Below are 18,212 nucleotides of genomic sequence, written 5' to 3'. Positions count from 1 at the left end.
CTTTCAGGCCATGAGAACATGTAGGATGGTTTTCTCTACGATGACTGATGTTGTGTTGAACTGAAGCCAACCCTGCCTGAATGCACAGCATTATGTATGAAAGGTGCTATACAAATAAAATGTATTTTAATTTATTTATAACAATAATATATATATATATATATATATATATATATATATATATATATATATATATAAAATATATATATATATATATATATATATATATATATATATATATATATATATATATATATATATATATATATATATATATATATATATATATATATATATATATATACATATACATATTATATAATATAATATAATATATATATATATATATATATGTATATATGTATGTATGTTTATTTATTTTATTTTTTAAGCTTCCTGATTTTTGAAAGTACTTTGATCTGGATTTTATGCATTAAATGTGTTATACAAATTAGATACTTTTAAAACATTTAATAATAACAATTATTATTATTATAAGTTTATAATAATAATAATAATACTTATTATTATTATTACTATTATTATTATTGCTATATTAACAATATAATAATAATAATAATAATAATAAGAAGAAGAATTTCAACAAAAGGTGCTATACAAATAACATATTTTTATTTAATAATAATAATAATCATAATGATTTTAAGTTTCTCAGATTTTTTTTTAAGGTACTTTGTTCTTGGTTCAATGTAATAAAGGTGGTAAATGAATAAAATATATATTTATTAGGGATGCACCAATAGGATTTATTTGGACCGATACCGATTTTAACAAACAACTATTGGTCCATACCGATATTGGTCAATTGCATAAAGCAGGGCTTAAAAACTTTTTCGATTGGTTCACTCCGAACAGAACTGGTATTTAAAAGTTTCTGTTCCTGTTCCTCTGTATTATTGCCGTTCCAAAACCATTTTGAGTAGAAAAAATACCGGTTAATAACATTATTTATTTTTTTCTATTTTTTTTACCTTTTCTTTGCCAATAATAATAATAATGATAAAATAATGATAATAATAATAATAAAGTACAGCGGTTTCTTTACTCAAAAAGAAAAAAAACCCACAAAGAGTCTTGATGTTTGCAGCATGGATAAAAAAACGCTACTCCTATAAGCGTTTTGAGAGGAAAAAACAGCCTTAACCCCTTAACTGTCACTAACATAGACATTATAGTGCACTATCCAAACTTAAATTTTTATAATTCATGAATGAAAATATTTTGTAACATGATTTTGATGTACCATTTCCATGGTAATGCAATTTCTGATTTTAAAATGGGTTTCAAAGGATAAATTTTGAGATTTTAAGTTTTCAACTGATATATAATTTCTTATGATTTCTAAAGCGTGATAGAGAAAAAGGCAACTAAGAAGACTTTCTGTGACAAAGGTCAGAACAACTGTTATGATGTAGATTTTTCAGGTCCACTCTTGTCATAAATTAATCTATTACTTTTCCTACATTATTTTATTAACAGAAAAAGTGGTAAAATACCTATTTAGGAGTCTTAGACCTTTCCAACGATATATACAGGTGCTGGTCATATAATTAGAATATCATCAAAAAGTTGATTTCTTTCACTAATTCCATTCAAAAAGTGAAACTTGTATATTATATTCATTCATTACACACAGACTGATATATTTCAAATGTTTATTTCTTTTAATTTTGATGATTATAACTGACAACTAAGGAAAATCCCAAATTCAGTATCTCAGAAAATTAGAATATTACTTAAGACCAATACAAAGAAAGGATTTTTAGAAATCTTGGCCAACTGAAAAGTATGAGCATGTGCAGCACTCAATACTTAGTTGGGGCTCCTTTTGCTTGAATTATTGCAGCAATGCGGCGTGGCATGGAGTCGATCAGTCTGTGGCACTGCTCAGGTGTTATGAGAGCCCAGGTTGCTCTGATAGTGGCCTTCAGCTCTTCTGCATTGTTGGGTCTGGCATATCGCATCTTCCTCTTCACAATACCCCATAGATTTTCTATGGGCTAAAGGTCAGGCGAGTTTGCTGGCCTATTAAGAACAGGGATACCATCGTCCTTAAACCAGATACTGGTTGCTTTGGCACTGTGTGCAGGTGCCAAGTCCTGTTGGAAAATGAAATCTGCATCTCCATAAAGTTGGTCAGCAGCAGGAAGCATGAAGTGCTCTAAAACTTCCTGGTATACGGCTGCGTTGACCTTGGACCTCAGAAAACACAGTGGACCAACACCAGCAGATGACATGGCACCCCAAACCATCACTGACTGTGGAAACTTTACACTGGACCTCAAGCAACGTGGATTGTGTGCCTCTCTCTTCCTCCAGACTCTGGGACCCTGATTTCCAAAGGAAATGCAAAATTTACTTTCATCAGAGAACATAACTTTGGACCACTCAGCAGCAGTCCAGTCCTTTTTGTCTTTAGCCCAGGCGAGACGCTTCTGACGCTGTCGTTCAAAAGTGGCTTGACACAAGGAATGCGACAGCTGAAACCCATGTCTTGCATACGTCTGTGCGCAGTGGTTCTTGAAGCACCGACTCCAGCTGCAGTCCACTCTTTGTGAATCTCCCCCACATTTTTGAATGGCTTTTGTTTCACAATCCTCTCCAGGGTGCGGTTATCCCTATTGCTTGTACACTTTTTTCTACCACATCTTTTCCTTCCCTTCGCCTCTCTATTAATGTGCTTGGACACAGAGCTCTGTGAACAGCCAGCCTCTTTTGCAATGACCTTTTGTGTCTTGCCCTCTTTGTGCAACATGTCAATGGTCGTCTTTTGGACAACTGTCAAGTCAGCAGTCTTCCCCATGATTGTGTAGCCTACAGAACTAGACTGAGAGACCATTTAAAGGCCTTTGCAGGTGTTTTGAGTTAATTAGCTGATTAGAGTGTGGTCCCAGGTGTCTTCAATATTGAACCTTTTCACAATATTCTAATTTTCTGAGATACTGAATTTGGGATTTTCCTTAGTTGTCAGTTATAATCATCAAAATTAAAAGAAATAAACATTTGAGTCTGTGTGTAATGAATGAATATAATATACAAGTTTCACTTTTTGAATGGAATTAGTGAAATAAATCAACTTTTTGATGATATTCTAATTATATGACCAGCACCTGTAGTTTGTCATGATTAGATTAGGATTTAATTGTAAAATAGTGAAGTAGACGTAGGCGTCCCACAGAGGGGACGGTGACAGTTAAGAGGTTAATTAGTAGTCTGTATGTCACATTTTATTTAATTCGGAAATAATGTAGGCTAAAATACCAGTAAATAAAGCAAAATATTTACAAACAACACAATTATATGAGGCGCCATATAGGGCTTAAATCAAACTTCACTCACGAAAACATAAGACACTTGCATACACACATGAAACAGTCACACGTATAGCTCAAACAAATATATATGAAATGCACGCACACACACACACACACACACACACACACACACACACACACACACACACACACACACACACACACACACACACACACACACACACACACACACACACACACACACACACACACACACACACACACACACACACACACACACACACACACACACACACACACACACACACACACACACACACACACACACACACACACACACACACACACACACACACACACACACACACACACACACACACACACACACACACACACACACACACACACACACACACACACACACACACACACACACACACACACACACACACACACACACACACACACACACACACACACACACACACACACACACACACACACACACACACACACACACACACACACACACACACACACACACACACACACACACACACACACACACACACACACACACACACACACACACACACACACACACACACACACACACACACACACACACACACACACACACACACACACACACACACACACACACACACACACACACACACACACACACACACACACACACACACACACACACACACACACACACACACACACACACACACACACACACACACACACACACACACACACACACACACACACACACACACACACACACACACACACACACACACACACACACACACACACACACACACACACACACACACACACACACACACACACACACACACACACACACACACACACACACACACACACACACACACACACACACACACACACACACACACACACACACACACACACACACACACACACACACACACACACACACACACACACACACACACACACACACACACACACACACACACACACACACACACACACACACACACACACACACACACACACACACACACACACACACACACACACACACACACACACACACACACACACACACACACACACACACACACACACACACACACACACACACACACACACACACACACACACACACACACACACACACACACACACACACACACACACACACACACACACACACACACACACACACACACACACACACACACACACACACACACACACACACACACACACACACACACACACACACACACACACACACACACACACACACACACACACACACACACACACACACACACACACACACACACACACACACACACACACACACACACACACACACACACACACACACACACACACACACACACACACACACACACACACACACACACACACACACACACACACACACACACACACACACACACACACACACACACACACACACACACACACACACACACACACACACACACACACACACACACACACACACACACACACACATAATTATATGACCAGCACCTGTAATTGTATAACGTTTTATTTTACAGCTTAGTTAAGATTCATTTTAATATGCCAATAAAAATACTGCAGACTTTCTCCGGGTCTTACCACTTTATTAAAATTAAACAAAACAAAACGATAAATGTTTATTTTCAAGAGCCGTCAAGTATTTGCGAGATCGAGTTTAAAGCTTATAGGTTTTCGTACAACGGCCACCCGCAGCGTCTTCTGGGATTTCTAACGGCTTGGTTCTCTCAAGTCTGCAGTCGATGCATCCTCGATATCAAGAACACATCCGGGAACTTTCATGCGTCCTCTGTACTTGCATTCTTGAGAATTGGAACTGAACTCCGACGGTTGATGATGACGTAGAACGAGAACACAAGGATGCAAGATTTCTGAAGAACGTGTTTTGAGAAACAGCCATTGTCTCCATGCAGTTAATTAATAAACCATCGGTATCGGCCCTTTTCATGCTATTTCCGATATGACGATAGCTTTAAAATAATCAAAAATCGGCGGCTGATACATCGGTGCATCCCTAATATTTATTTAATACTTAGGCAATTGGATCCGATATATGATGTGCTATACAAATAAAATAAAAATTGAATTTTTTTTTATAATTCTTGTTCTTAGACAAACTTGAAATTCAAGAAATGATTGTGAATGACATCATGCATTACCTCCACTAATATGAGAACGCTGTGATGACCTGTTTGAACGTCTGCTATTTTTACTTGTATCACGCAGATAAGTTCATGTACATGACGACGGCGGTGGACCTGGTGATCACGGAGGTGGAAGAGCCTGTGCGGTTCCTGCTGGAGACACGGGTTCGAGTGTGCTCGCAACGATAGGCTCTTCTGGCCCTTCAGCAAACGCAGTTACACAGAGACCTTCTATCTCAAACTCAGACCGGTGAGGACGAGCTCAATGCAGGGCCTCAATTTTCAACCGAGAGAACCAAAAGTCTGTGCTTCAAAATCCTCATGTTTTGGCCACAATGTCACATTTTCGCTTTTGAGACAGCATTCACATTCGCTCGGTATTTCACAATACCTTCATTCTGCTCTCAGATGGAGAACAAAGAGAGAAAGAGCAACTCAGACACACTGTATGAAGTGGTGAGTTTAGAGAGTGAGACCGAGAGAGAGGAGGAAGACCACAGCGAGCCCCGGCATCTTGTCGTCCCACCTCTCACAGCTCTATGGTGCCCTCACCTCCTGAGGATGATGAGGAGGAAGGTGAGCGGCCCTCAGCTCTCATTCATATCATCATGTACATGACGACGGCGGTGGACCTGGTGATCACGGAGGTGGAAGAGCCTGTGCGGTTCCTGCTGGAGACACGGGTTCGAGTGTGCTCGCAACGATAGGCTCTTCTGGCCCTTCAGCAAACGCAGTTACACAGAGACCTTCTATCTCAAACTCAGACCGGTGAGGACGAGCTCAATGCAGGGCCTCAATTTTCAACCGAGAGAACCAAAAGTCTGTGCTTCAAAATCCTCATGTTTTGGCCACAATGTCACATTTTCGCTTTTGAGACAGCATTCACATTCGCCGGTATTTCACAATACCTTCATTCTGCTCTCAGATGGAGAACAAAGAGAGAAAGAGCAACTCAGACACACTGTATGAAGTGGTGAGTTTAGAGAGTGAGACCGAGAGAGAGGAGGAAGACCACAGCGAGCCCCGGCATCTTGTCGTCCCACCTCTCACAGCTCTATGGTGCCCTCACCTCCTGAGGATGATGAGGAGGAAGGTGAGCGGCCCTCAGCTCTCATTCATATCATCATGTACATGACGACGGCGGTGGACCTGGTGATCACGGAGGTGGAAGAGCCTGTGCGGTTCCTGCTGGAGACACGGGTTCGAGTGTGCTCGCAACGATAGGCTCTTCTGGCCCTTCAGCAAACGCAGTTACACAGAGACCTTCTATCTCAAACTCAGACCGGTGAGGACGAGCTCAATGCAGGGCCTCAATTTTCAACCGAGAGAACCAAAAGTCTGTGCTTCAAAATCCTCATGTTTTGGCCACAATGTCACATTTTCGCTTTTGAGACAGCATTCACATTCGCCGGTATTTCACAATAGGACTTGGCACCTGCACACAGTGCCAAAGCAACCAGTATCTGCTTTAAGGACCATGGTATCCCTGTTCTTAATTGGCCAGCAAACTCGCCTGACCGTAAGCCCATAGAAAATCTATGGGGTATTGTGATAAGGAAGATGCGATATGCCAGACCCAACAATGCAGAAGAGCTGAAGGCCACTATCAGAGCAACCTGGGCTCTCATAACACCTGAGCAGTGTCACAGACTGATCCACTCCACTTTTCCTTAGTTGTCAGTTATAATCATCAAAATTAAAAGAAATAAACATTTGAAATATATCAGTCTGTGTGTAATGAATGAATATAGTATACAAGTTTCACTGTTTCAATGGAATTAGTGAAATAAATAAACTTTTTGATGATATTCTAATTATATGACCAGCACCTGTAATTGTATAACGTTTTATTTTACAGCTTAGTTAAGATTCATTTTAATATGCCAATAAAAATACTGCAGACTTTCTCCGGGTCTTACCACTTTATTAAAATTAAACAAAACAAAACGATAAATGTTTATTTTCAAGAGCCGTCAAGTATTTGCGAGATCGAGTTTAAAGCTTATAGGTTTTCGTACAACGGCCACCCGCAGCGTCTTCTGGGATTTCTAACGGCTTGGTTCTCTCAAGTCTGCAGTCGATGCATCCTCGATATCAAGAACACATCCGGGAACTTTCATGCGTCCTCTGTACTTGCATTCTTGAGAATTGGAACTGAACTCCGACGGTTGATGATGACGTAGAACGAGAACACAAGGATGCAAGATTTCTGAAGAACGTGTTTTGAGAAACAGCCATTGTCTCCATGCAGTTAATTAATAAACCATCGGTATCGGCCCTTTTCATGCTATTTCCGATATGACGATAGCTTTAAAATAATCAAAAATCGGCGGCTGATACATCGGTGCATCCCTAATATTTATTTAATACTTAGGCAATTGGATCCGATATATGATGTGCTATACAAATAAAATAAAAATTGAATTTTTTTTTATAATTCTTGTTCTTAGACAAACTTGAAATTCAAGAAATGATTGTGAATGACATCATGCATTACCTCCACTAATATGAGAACGCTGTGATGACCTGTTTGAAGCGTCTGCTATTTTTACTTGTATCACGCAGATAAGTTCATGTACATGACGACGGCGGTGGACCTGGTGATCACGGAGGTGGAAGAGCCTGTGCGGTTCCTGCTGGAGACACGGGTTCGAGTGTGCTCGCCCAACGATAGGCTCTTCTGGCCCTTCAGCAAACGCAGTTACACAGAGACCTTCTATCTCAAACTCAGACCGGTGAGGACGAGCTCAATGCAGGGCCTCAATTTTCAACCGAGAGAACCAAAAGTCTGTGCTTCAAAATCCTCATGTTTTGGCCACAATGTCACATTTTCGCTTTTGAGACAGCATTCACATTCGCTCGGTATTTCACAATACCTTCATTCTGCTCTCAGATGGAGAACAAAGAGAGAAAGAGCAACTCAGACACACTGTATGAAGTGGTGAGTTTAGAGAGTGAGACCGAGAGAGAGAGGAGGAAGACCACAGCGAGCCCCGGCATCTTGTCGTCCACCTCTCACAGCTCTATGGTGCCCTCACCTCCTGAGGATGATGAGGAGGAAGGTGAGCGGCCCTCAGCTCTCATTCATATCATCATGTACATGACCTCAGGAGTTCTTCTTTGAAAGTCCTGTGTATATAAGTATATGTGGAGATTTTTGAGATATTATGTAGATATGGAGATTTTACTGAACCCTAGAAGCTGGTAACATTTCTCTCATTCTTTCTCTCTCACTATCCACCCAGATAATGACGAGCCGTTATTGAGTGGATCTGGAGACGTGTCTAAGGAATGTGGTGAAAAAATTCTGGAAACTTGGGGAGACTTACTGTCTAAATGGTGAGTACATTGAAAACAAGTGGAAATGAAGGCTCAGGGTTTGAACCAGAAAAAGTTAGGGATGTTTATTTTTGTTAATTTTCCTGACTGACAACCAACGCTCGTTTACTGATCATTAACTGATCAATTAGAACGTTAAATTAGAACTTAGTGCATGCGCAAATAGCAGCACAAACATCAGAACTATAAGGATTCACACATCGTTACATCACGCACCTGCAGCGCTTCTTTGTAGGGAGAAAAACTGAATAAAACAACATATATAAAAGGAACAAAATAAATAGTCCTAAACTAAATATATTTCACTTAAATAATGAACATATTAACAAAAACAAAAATAACAAACTGCGCAACAATCTACACCGAGTTCCGTTTCATTTTTGTGACCGCGTCAGAAGTTCAAGGAAACCGAGAAGGCAGAAAGCGCACCCTCATTTTTTCTTTTTTACAAAAGCACAATGTTTTGTTTTTATTATAAGTATACAAAAATAAAAGTGAACCCTTTATAGTTTAATACTGTCTTATTCTTATCTATATGACCGAAAATGTGACACTGGACCACAAAACCATAAGTACCCAAAATGCCAAAAATCATTAGGATATTAAGTAAAGATCATGTTCCATGCAGATATTTTGTAAAATTCCTACCGTAAGTATATCAAAACTTAATTTTTGATTAGTAATATTCATTGCTAAGGACTTAATTTGGACAACTTTAAAGGCGATTTTCTCAATATTTAGATTTTTTGGCATCCTCAGATTGAAGATTTTCAAATAGTTGTGTCTCGGCCAAATATGTCTCTCGGCCTCTGTGTAGTAAATGCTGCTCCATCTGAAAGCATGTGAAGGAGATTTACTACTAATCACAGAACCGGCTTTACTGACGAGATGCGAATGACAATCGCATGCGATTAATTGCACAGCCCTAGTTGTTTATAACAAAATCCATTATAATTTTGTTTTATTTTATAATTAAAAAATGGTATATATGTACTTTGTTTTATAATTGTATAGCTGCTTATATTTTCAGATTTTGATGTTGCTCATTCTGAATACTGTAAAATGTAAAGGATTTGCTGCAATGTAATTTTGTCTTATATGTGTATATAACAGAATTATTTATTATTATTATTTTTTAATCCATGAAGCGGAAATGCTTTATGAAATGCTTTTAATTTATGAAATGAAATGCTTTAAAAACAGCTTGAAAAAAAACTTATTAAAAATTATTTCTATTTGGTGGAATATTTATACACATAAATTGACTGTGGTGTGCATATGATAGGCTACGCAATAGGTAGGATTAGGGGTGTGGGGTGGGTGCGTATTTTATGTACGTGAAAATTGCGTATTATATGCACGCCAAACACGTGTGTATATGCACGGCAAAGCCAATTTCTGCAAATAAATAGTACGCCAAATAGAAACAGAAAATCGTTCTACTGAAACACATTTTCATGAGATCAGGCTACTAACATAGGGAAAGTGAGAGAGCAGTTCGAACGAACGCATTCATTTGAAATAGAAATCTTTCGTATCATTACCAGTCTTTGCTGTCACTTTTGATCAGTTTAATGTATCATTATTTGCTCTCATCTATAGAGTGTTAATTTTAGACCCTGACAAGCGACAGGTGTAAATTTATGCAGCTTTTTGCAGGAAAAATTAGACTTTGAGCTGCAATCCTGTTGTTAACAAGCTGTGGGTTGGATGCGAAGATTGTGCAGATTCCTGTAGAGATTAATTGTTTCACATTAGCATATGCGCATTTAGATTAGAGGTTGTCTTGTCCGCCTCTTTCTTCCTGACACTGTTGAACTGCTGCTGTATGCCTTTCTATGCAGGGAAGCGCTAAAAACATGCCGAAAATCATGAGCTTCCCATCCCACACATTCTTCTTTTTTTTTTCTATCTCCCACCAAAAAATATCTCCCCACACACACACACACACACACACACACACCATTTCTAATTTAAGAACTCATTCATGGGAGGGAAATGAGAGAGATATTTTAATGTGGAGCACTAGTAGAGAGTGCTAGAGAGACTGGGGGGATGGGGAAATGGTCAAATTCAGATAAGGGTCTTATTAAGATTATTTCCCGCTCCTATTACTCTTATTGTTGTTAATCAAAACCTCGAGATGAATTCAATTAAAAATCCCAGGAATTTAATTACAGGCTTGCGACTGTCTCTGCACCCTGAAGAACACAGCTGTGTCTTTGTGTGTGAGTTGTGCTCACATCTGCATCTAGTCCCTAGTTTTCCTCCTCTTTAAACCCTTGGCTTTCCTTGTTCAGAAGCTGAGATTTACAGTTGGTCTGTTTTTACATTAAGTGACTTAATGTGCTGTGCATCGAAGACCCTTGATTTAAAGACCAGGTATTCTTCAAACCACTTAACTTTTTAGCTTTAGTTTTTGTTCATATTTTGGTAGTTTGTGCCTTTTGGCTCTGTAAGTGTCCTTCATAATTGAGTTTATGCTGAGTAATTGACACATTTGAACATCCTCTCTGCAGAACTGCTGTGATTTCCTTCTTTTCTTTGCAAAATGGACAATAAATATGAAAACTACTGGCGGTGTAAATCAAATGTGTGGTTGCTAAAGTGTTTTTATAGCACATTTCTAGGGTGTTCTGGGTGGTTGCTTGTGGTCCTAAGTCAAAAGAAGATGATAATGTAATCCAGAAACTTACAAATTGGGCCAAAAAGTACTAGAGAGTCTATGGGACATTTGAGAAGAGGATAAGATTTTATAATATATTTTTGGGCTGTCAAAGTTAACATGCTTACATTTTATTTTACTTTATATATTAAATAAAATGCTATATGCATAAGTATTCAAACCCTTATCTGGGACAGTTGAAATTTAGCTCGGGAGCATTCATATTGCTTGTAGATGTTACTACACCACAAGTGAGTGTGGCAAATTCAATTGAATGGGTATGATTTGGAATGGCTCACACATCTTAATAAAAGGTCTAACAGCTGAAAACGCATATCAGAGCAAAAGCCAAGCCCTGAGGTCAAAAGAATTGCCTGTAGAGCTCAGAAACAGGTTTGCGTCAAGCCACACATCTGGGGAAGAGTAGAGAAAAAATTCTGCTTCATTGAAGGTTCACAGAATCATGTAGCCTTCATTATCCATAATGGAAGACGTTTTTAACAACTAGAACTCTTCCTAGAGCTGGCCTCCTGGCCAAACTGAGCAGCTGATGGAGAAGGGCCTTGTCTCGACTGGTGACCAAGAACCTGATGGTCACTCTAGTTGAGCTCCATGATCATATATGCAGATAGGAGAAACCTACAGAAGGACAAACATCACTGCAACACTCCACCGATCTGGGCTTTATGTCGGTGTGGCCAAACTCAATCTTCTCCTCAGTGAAGATGCATGAAAACACACTTGAAATTTGCAAAAAAGCACCTAAAGGACCCTTAGACTGTGAGAAACAAGATTCTAACACTCCACCGATCTGGGCTTTATGTCGGTGTGGCCAAACTCAATCTTCTCCTCAGTGAAGATGCATGAAAACACACTTGAAATTTGCAAAAAAGCACCTAAAGGACCCTTAGACTGTGAGAAACAAGATTCTCTGGTTTGATGAACCTCAATTCCAAGCATAATGTTTGAAGGAAACCAGGCACTGCTCATCACCTGCAGAGTACCATCCAAAAAGTAAAGTGTGCTGGTAGCGGCCTCATGCTGTGGGGCTGTTTTTTAGCGGCAGGGACTGAGGGAAAAAGCTCAAGAAAAGCTCAATGCACCAAAATATTGAGATAGCCTTAATGAAAACCCGGTCCTGAGTATTCAGAACCTCAGACCCTAAACACACAGCAAGAGTGGCTTATAGACAACTCTGTGAATGTCCTTGAGTGGCCCAGCCACAGCCTGGGATTGAACCCAATCAAATATTTCTGGAGAAACCTGAAAATGTGCGTCTGCCCCCATCCAACCTGACAGCTTGGGAGGTGAAGAGGCGAGGAGAAGAATGACAGATAATTGCCAAATGCTGATGTGCAAAGCTTGTCGCATCATATCCAAAAAGACTTGAGGCTGTTAAGGTGCTTCAGCTAAGTAATGAGTTAAGGGTTTGAATACTTATGCAATGCACTTATTTCAGTTTTTTATTTTTAATAAATTTACAAAGTTGTGACAGTTTTGTTTTTGCTTTGTCATTATGGTGTATGGAGTGTAGATTGATGTGGGAAAAAAAAGTAATTTAAAGCAGTTTAACATAAGTCTGCAACATAGCAAAACGTGAAATAAATGAAGGGGTATGTATACTTTCTTACCGCTCAATTTTTACTGTTTTTACTGTACTGTTGTTGAATGTTACATGACTTCTTTAAAAAAAAAAATTGAACCAACCCTATGCATGAAAATGTACAGATGTCTTTATTATTATTATTTTTTTTTTTTTTTTTTGGAGTGGGGCCTCTCACAAGAGGATCATCAAATTTTGAGTATCCTTGTCAAATTCATATCGATTCACACACATGACATTTGCAAACAAAATCACTGTATTTTTGATGAATAGGTCAAATGAGTGACTGCTCACTGGCTGGAGCCCCCGTTGTTTGATGTTAGCGCTTCCTGGTTCAAGAACATTGGGTTTAAGGGTCCGATGCAGATTGCATTAATAAACACATTTGATGTTTCCTACAGCAAAAACTGACTCTACAGACTTTGTATTTGCAAAACACATGTCTCACGCTTATGACAGTATAATGTCATGTCATAAAAAGCAATGTGTTGCACTGAACAAAGTTCTTATTGGAGGAAACAGTTTGCAGTAATAATCCCAATTGTGTTTGTCAGTTTTGAGTGATTGGCAGGATAATATCAATGGTAAAAATCCCTGAGGGAAACAGTTTGTGCATATTACAACACAGTGGAATTATGCACTTTCCTTTTAATCAGGAAGGAAAATGGGCACCAGTGACATTTAAGACATTCCATAAACAAATACAAATAAATGCTGGTAAACGTACTGACCGCATTCAGAGATTATGCCTCTAGCAGGTTAACATTGTCTTATATAAGCCTCTCCTTTAGTAAAAGGTCCTATGGAATAAATTACACACCAGAAGGTCACTTTTGTCTGTATGGCAGGCTGAGTATCACTAATGCCATAGAGTATATATAGTCTCGAGGAAGTCTTGGGGAAGCCCATCAGGCTTGCTCACACAAGGAAAGTCATTAGCAGGATTACCGTAGTAAACAAAAACTGAAAGTATAATACAAACAACCAAAAAAAAAAAAAAGTTAAAATAAAAAAATAAAAATAAAATAAATATAAAATAAAATTTATGAAAAATGTTTTATTTCAACATTTCTCCATTTCTAATTTTAATTTACTTTAACTTGATGTACGAAACACAACTACCATGTTTAAGGCACAGAAAGGTAGCAAGGACATCGTTAAAATAGTCTATGTGACATCAGTGGTTCAACCGAACCCAGATGCACTGCGCCTTGTTTACAAGCAGAAAAATGCACACGCATACGTCATAGCACTCATGAATGGCGGCGGACTGACCTGAAAGAGATGAAATCGTTGAATAAAATCATTATTTTTGTTTTCTCTGCATACAAAAAGTATTCTCGTAGTTTCATAAAAGTATGGTTAAACCACATGGACCACATGATGTCACATGGACTGTCTTAAATGGAAGTACTGTAATTAATTTATAACCATGAGTTGTAATGTTTCATCAGGCATCTGAACCTGGCTGTGCGACCCAAGCAGCTCCCGGCGCTGGTGCGCAGTGGTGTCCCAGAGGCCTTGAGAGGGGAGGTGTGGCAGCTACTGGCCGGATGTCATAACAATGACCATCTGGTGGAGGAGTACCGTACACTCATCACTAAGGTAGGTGTACAGTTCCCATCTTCCACTTCAGTGCACCAGAGGCACATTTGATAACATAAGGCAAAGCAAAGGATTGACTCTAATGCATTATCAATGGATCAAAAGTTTTGATCATATATCTCAATTAATTATTCATATAATTGTTTTTTCAATCTCTAACCTTAAGTAGGCCTTAGGCCGTCTGTCCACCAAAGCGTTTTTTCCCCCCTGAGACTAGCATATTTTTTCAGTTGTTTTCAATGGGAGTGCTGCATATGTAAAAATGTGAGCTGATGAAGACCACTTTATTCACTTTATATTAGTGCTGTCAAATGATTAATCGCGATTAATCACATCCAAAATAAAAAATTTGTGTGTGTACTGTGTATATTTGTTATGTATATATGTGTGTTTAAGAAAAATTTTGTTTTATATATATATATATATATAAGTACATGTAAATACTTTCTAAATATGTATATACTGTATGTGGGTGTCTTTATATATACATAAAACATATACACAGTACACACATATATTATATAAACAAAAACCTTTATTTTGGATGCGATTAATTGTTTCCCAGCACTACATTATATGCTTTAGACATGGTATCAGCTAAAAATCTTCTCTAAGCATTCTACTGAAGAATAAAGTTAGCTACATCTTGGATGGCCTGAGGGTGAGTAAATTAACAGCAATTTTTCATTTTTTAGGTGAACTATCCCTCTAAACATTTATGCATAACTTGTAATATTCTGGTGTCTGACTTTTAAATCTTTGGTTGAGAAGAAGTGTGGTGATTAAATTCCTGCTAGAAAGTACTTTGTAATAAATGGCAAGATTATCACCAATATTTTTAGAAGAGTTTACCAAGAATAAGCATGTCTTTGTGTATTCACAATATGCTGATCACTTTTAGAAATATTCCAGTAGCAATGTCTTTTTCAGAATAAAGGCTGAAACGGAATATTGACCTTTTAGGAGCCACTTGGTATTAGTCTCATGTAGTCCAGAGGGCACAGGAAATTTTGAAAAAAGAGGCTAGGGGTGGGATCAGTGCATGTTGCAAGCCAAACTCAAACCTAATCCAAATGAACTCCACAGCTCAATGCATCATGGCTCCAACAAACATTTTTGCACAATTCTCTTCACAGAACAAATTTTTTTTAACCTCACATTTAGTACATATTTTTGCTTAATATGACCAACAAATGCCCATTCAGATATGAAAGGCCATCTTTCGAGATTCTAAAGAATTTGGTTTGGACGTCAAAACAGAGTTTCTTGGAAAAGGCTGTAATTATGTCTCTCCTGAACAAGGCTGGAGAGAGTGCATATTACACACTATCGTAATACTTACTCTGTTTGGATAGAAACGGCCCAGAGTTCCTGAGAGCCGCTCGATAGTCTAGTAATGGCAGAGGCATTTTATATGATTAGCAGTAGCGTTGGATTGCTAATGGCTAGGTAAAGTGTATTACAAAGCAGGACTCGACTACAAAGAGTTGTTTTCTTTCTCAGACCTCATTGTCTATTCAGAGCATGGACATGTAAATGTAAAGTAATGTGACTTTTTTAATAGCATTTATTGATTTATTTTTTATTAGGAATTCATGCAGATGTTAGTCTACGACATCTTTTGTGCGTTGTGAACTTTCAGTTTTGTAGCTTGGTGTTTTTCATTCTGGAGTACTGATTCTCTGCATCCTTCACTTTAGAGAACATAAATAAACCAGCAGCAGCAGCAGCATCATATATTCGCTATAGCTTCCCGTTTAGCAATTCTGCGTGCAAACTCTGTACAGTTGTGCTACTTGACCCCTTGTTTTAACCCGAGGGAGGCATGTCAGTGTACTGTATCTTGTCAGTCATTTCACCATGTCCCCAAGGTTCCTCACAGTGGTTGGGATATTTTCATGAAAACGGGAGCTTTTACTGTGCTGAAGTCTCGGCCTTTTCCTAAACAACATTCAAGAGCACTATTCTCAGAAAGTAGTCTGTGCCTTAATGTGATTTGTCTCTAATGTGAAAGCTGGTTGTCCCTCGTTAAGGACTTGCTCTTCACTGCACTTTACAATGTTTATTGTGGCTTTCTTTATCCTGTGTGACTAGAAAAGGCTTGAAATTCACCCACTGGGGGTAAGTCAAGGGACATTCACACCAGCAATGATTTGCAATGACAGACGTGACTGTAATTCATGCATTTCTAGAGAGAGATGGTGATTTGGAGCGGAATAAGTGAGGCAACTATCAAAGTGATTCAAAACAAAGCTTTACAAACCGCAAAATGGAAACGGTTTATGTGGAAAAATTAGCATCTGAAGTTTATGTAAGTGAGAAGAGATCTGTCTTTCATATTTTGTTACAATGATGTGATGGCTAATTTTACTTTGATTTAGCAACTATTGATTTTATTTCAGGGTATTTTTATACAAAATTGTAACGTAATTTTAAAATTTTAAATAGTTATGTAATTAAAAAAATATCAAAGTTAATATTGGGTTATCACTATCTGCCAGAATTTCAATAGTGGTGCATCTCTAATTAAAATTAAAAAATATATAATTATGAAATAAATTAAAAATAAAGTAAATATGACTGGCAAGACATATTTAATACTGGTAATTGGCAGGTGTGGCAAAAACGTGGACATTAATAACACTAACAGGTTCATTTACCTGAAATATCTATGCAAAATCCATAACCGTATTGGGGAAAAGGCTTTTTTTGTTAGTTAAGCTACATGCTCACAGTGATTTCACTGGGCACGGCCATGTCAGCTGTCATTATGTAAAGAAAACATCCTGCAGCACTGAGGTCCCAGGTGGCTACAAGATGTTCCTCTCTCCCACCCGCCCCAAAGTCCAAATAAACTTGATGTACACACTGAGTGTGTGTGAGATTGTTAGGACAACAGCCATGCTGAGCAGCTCTTGCACGTATAGGTTTGTTTCTTAAGCCATACAGAGCTAAACAAAACGCACTTTTGTATAACCAAAGTCCTTCTTTAGAGAATGCTGCCAAAACTTAAACTCGTTCCTTTTCCAACATTCATCTCTATTATGTCAAAGTTCTGTATGTCTTGTACACAAAGTTTCATTACATGAAAACAGAACAGTATGGTGTAACAGTAAATAATATCCATGAAAATATCCATATCCAATACTGGCAACGCTGAAACCGGCACATGTTTATGTAGTGATCCAGAGTTATCATTTGTGTTTAAGAAGAATTGCTCATGACAAGAGCAGGTTTTGCCAGCTCTTGCGACACATGGAGTTGAATGAATACTGTGAATACTCAAAGATTTCTTTGTTCAGGATTTAGGAAAAAACGCTTGTTAAATAAAAAAATAAAAAAAGATGGTCTGTAGTTTTCTCTGGATGGTCAAATCCACAGTGTGGCACCGATTAAGTGAGGAGTACATTACTTAGAAACCATCACCAGCTTCCTAGAAATAACCTGGGTTTTATATTATATTGTATATGCCTTTTTTTGTG

The 18,212-nt window shown here is 38.3% G+C and overlaps 1 protein-coding gene across 1 annotated transcript in view; it reads left to right on the top strand.

The window, feature by feature from the left end:
- Positions 1-8,087: 8,087 nt before the first annotated feature.
- Positions 8,088-18,212, top strand: part of LOC131547814 (rab GTPase-activating protein 1) — a 59,138-nt gene continuing 49,013 nt past the window's right edge. Inside the window, exons 1-4 of the mRNA XM_058788495.1 lie at positions 8,088-8,253; positions 8,412-8,580; positions 8,764-8,857; positions 14,580-14,730. Coding sequence (XP_058644478.1) covers positions 8,092-8,253; positions 8,412-8,580; positions 8,764-8,857; positions 14,580-14,730 — 576 coding nt within the window. The 5' untranslated portion in view covers positions 8,088-8,091. The remainder of the gene's footprint in view (positions 8,254-8,411; positions 8,581-8,763; positions 8,858-14,579; positions 14,731-18,212) is intronic.

Source organism: Onychostoma macrolepis, chromosome 10 (genome assembly GCF_012432095.1).
Source record: "Onychostoma macrolepis isolate SWU-2019 chromosome 10, ASM1243209v1, whole genome shotgun sequence".
Classification (NCBI taxonomy): domain Eukaryota; kingdom Metazoa; phylum Chordata; class Actinopteri; order Cypriniformes; family Cyprinidae; genus Onychostoma; species Onychostoma macrolepis.
This window is presented reverse-complemented; position numbering and strand designations above follow the sequence as displayed.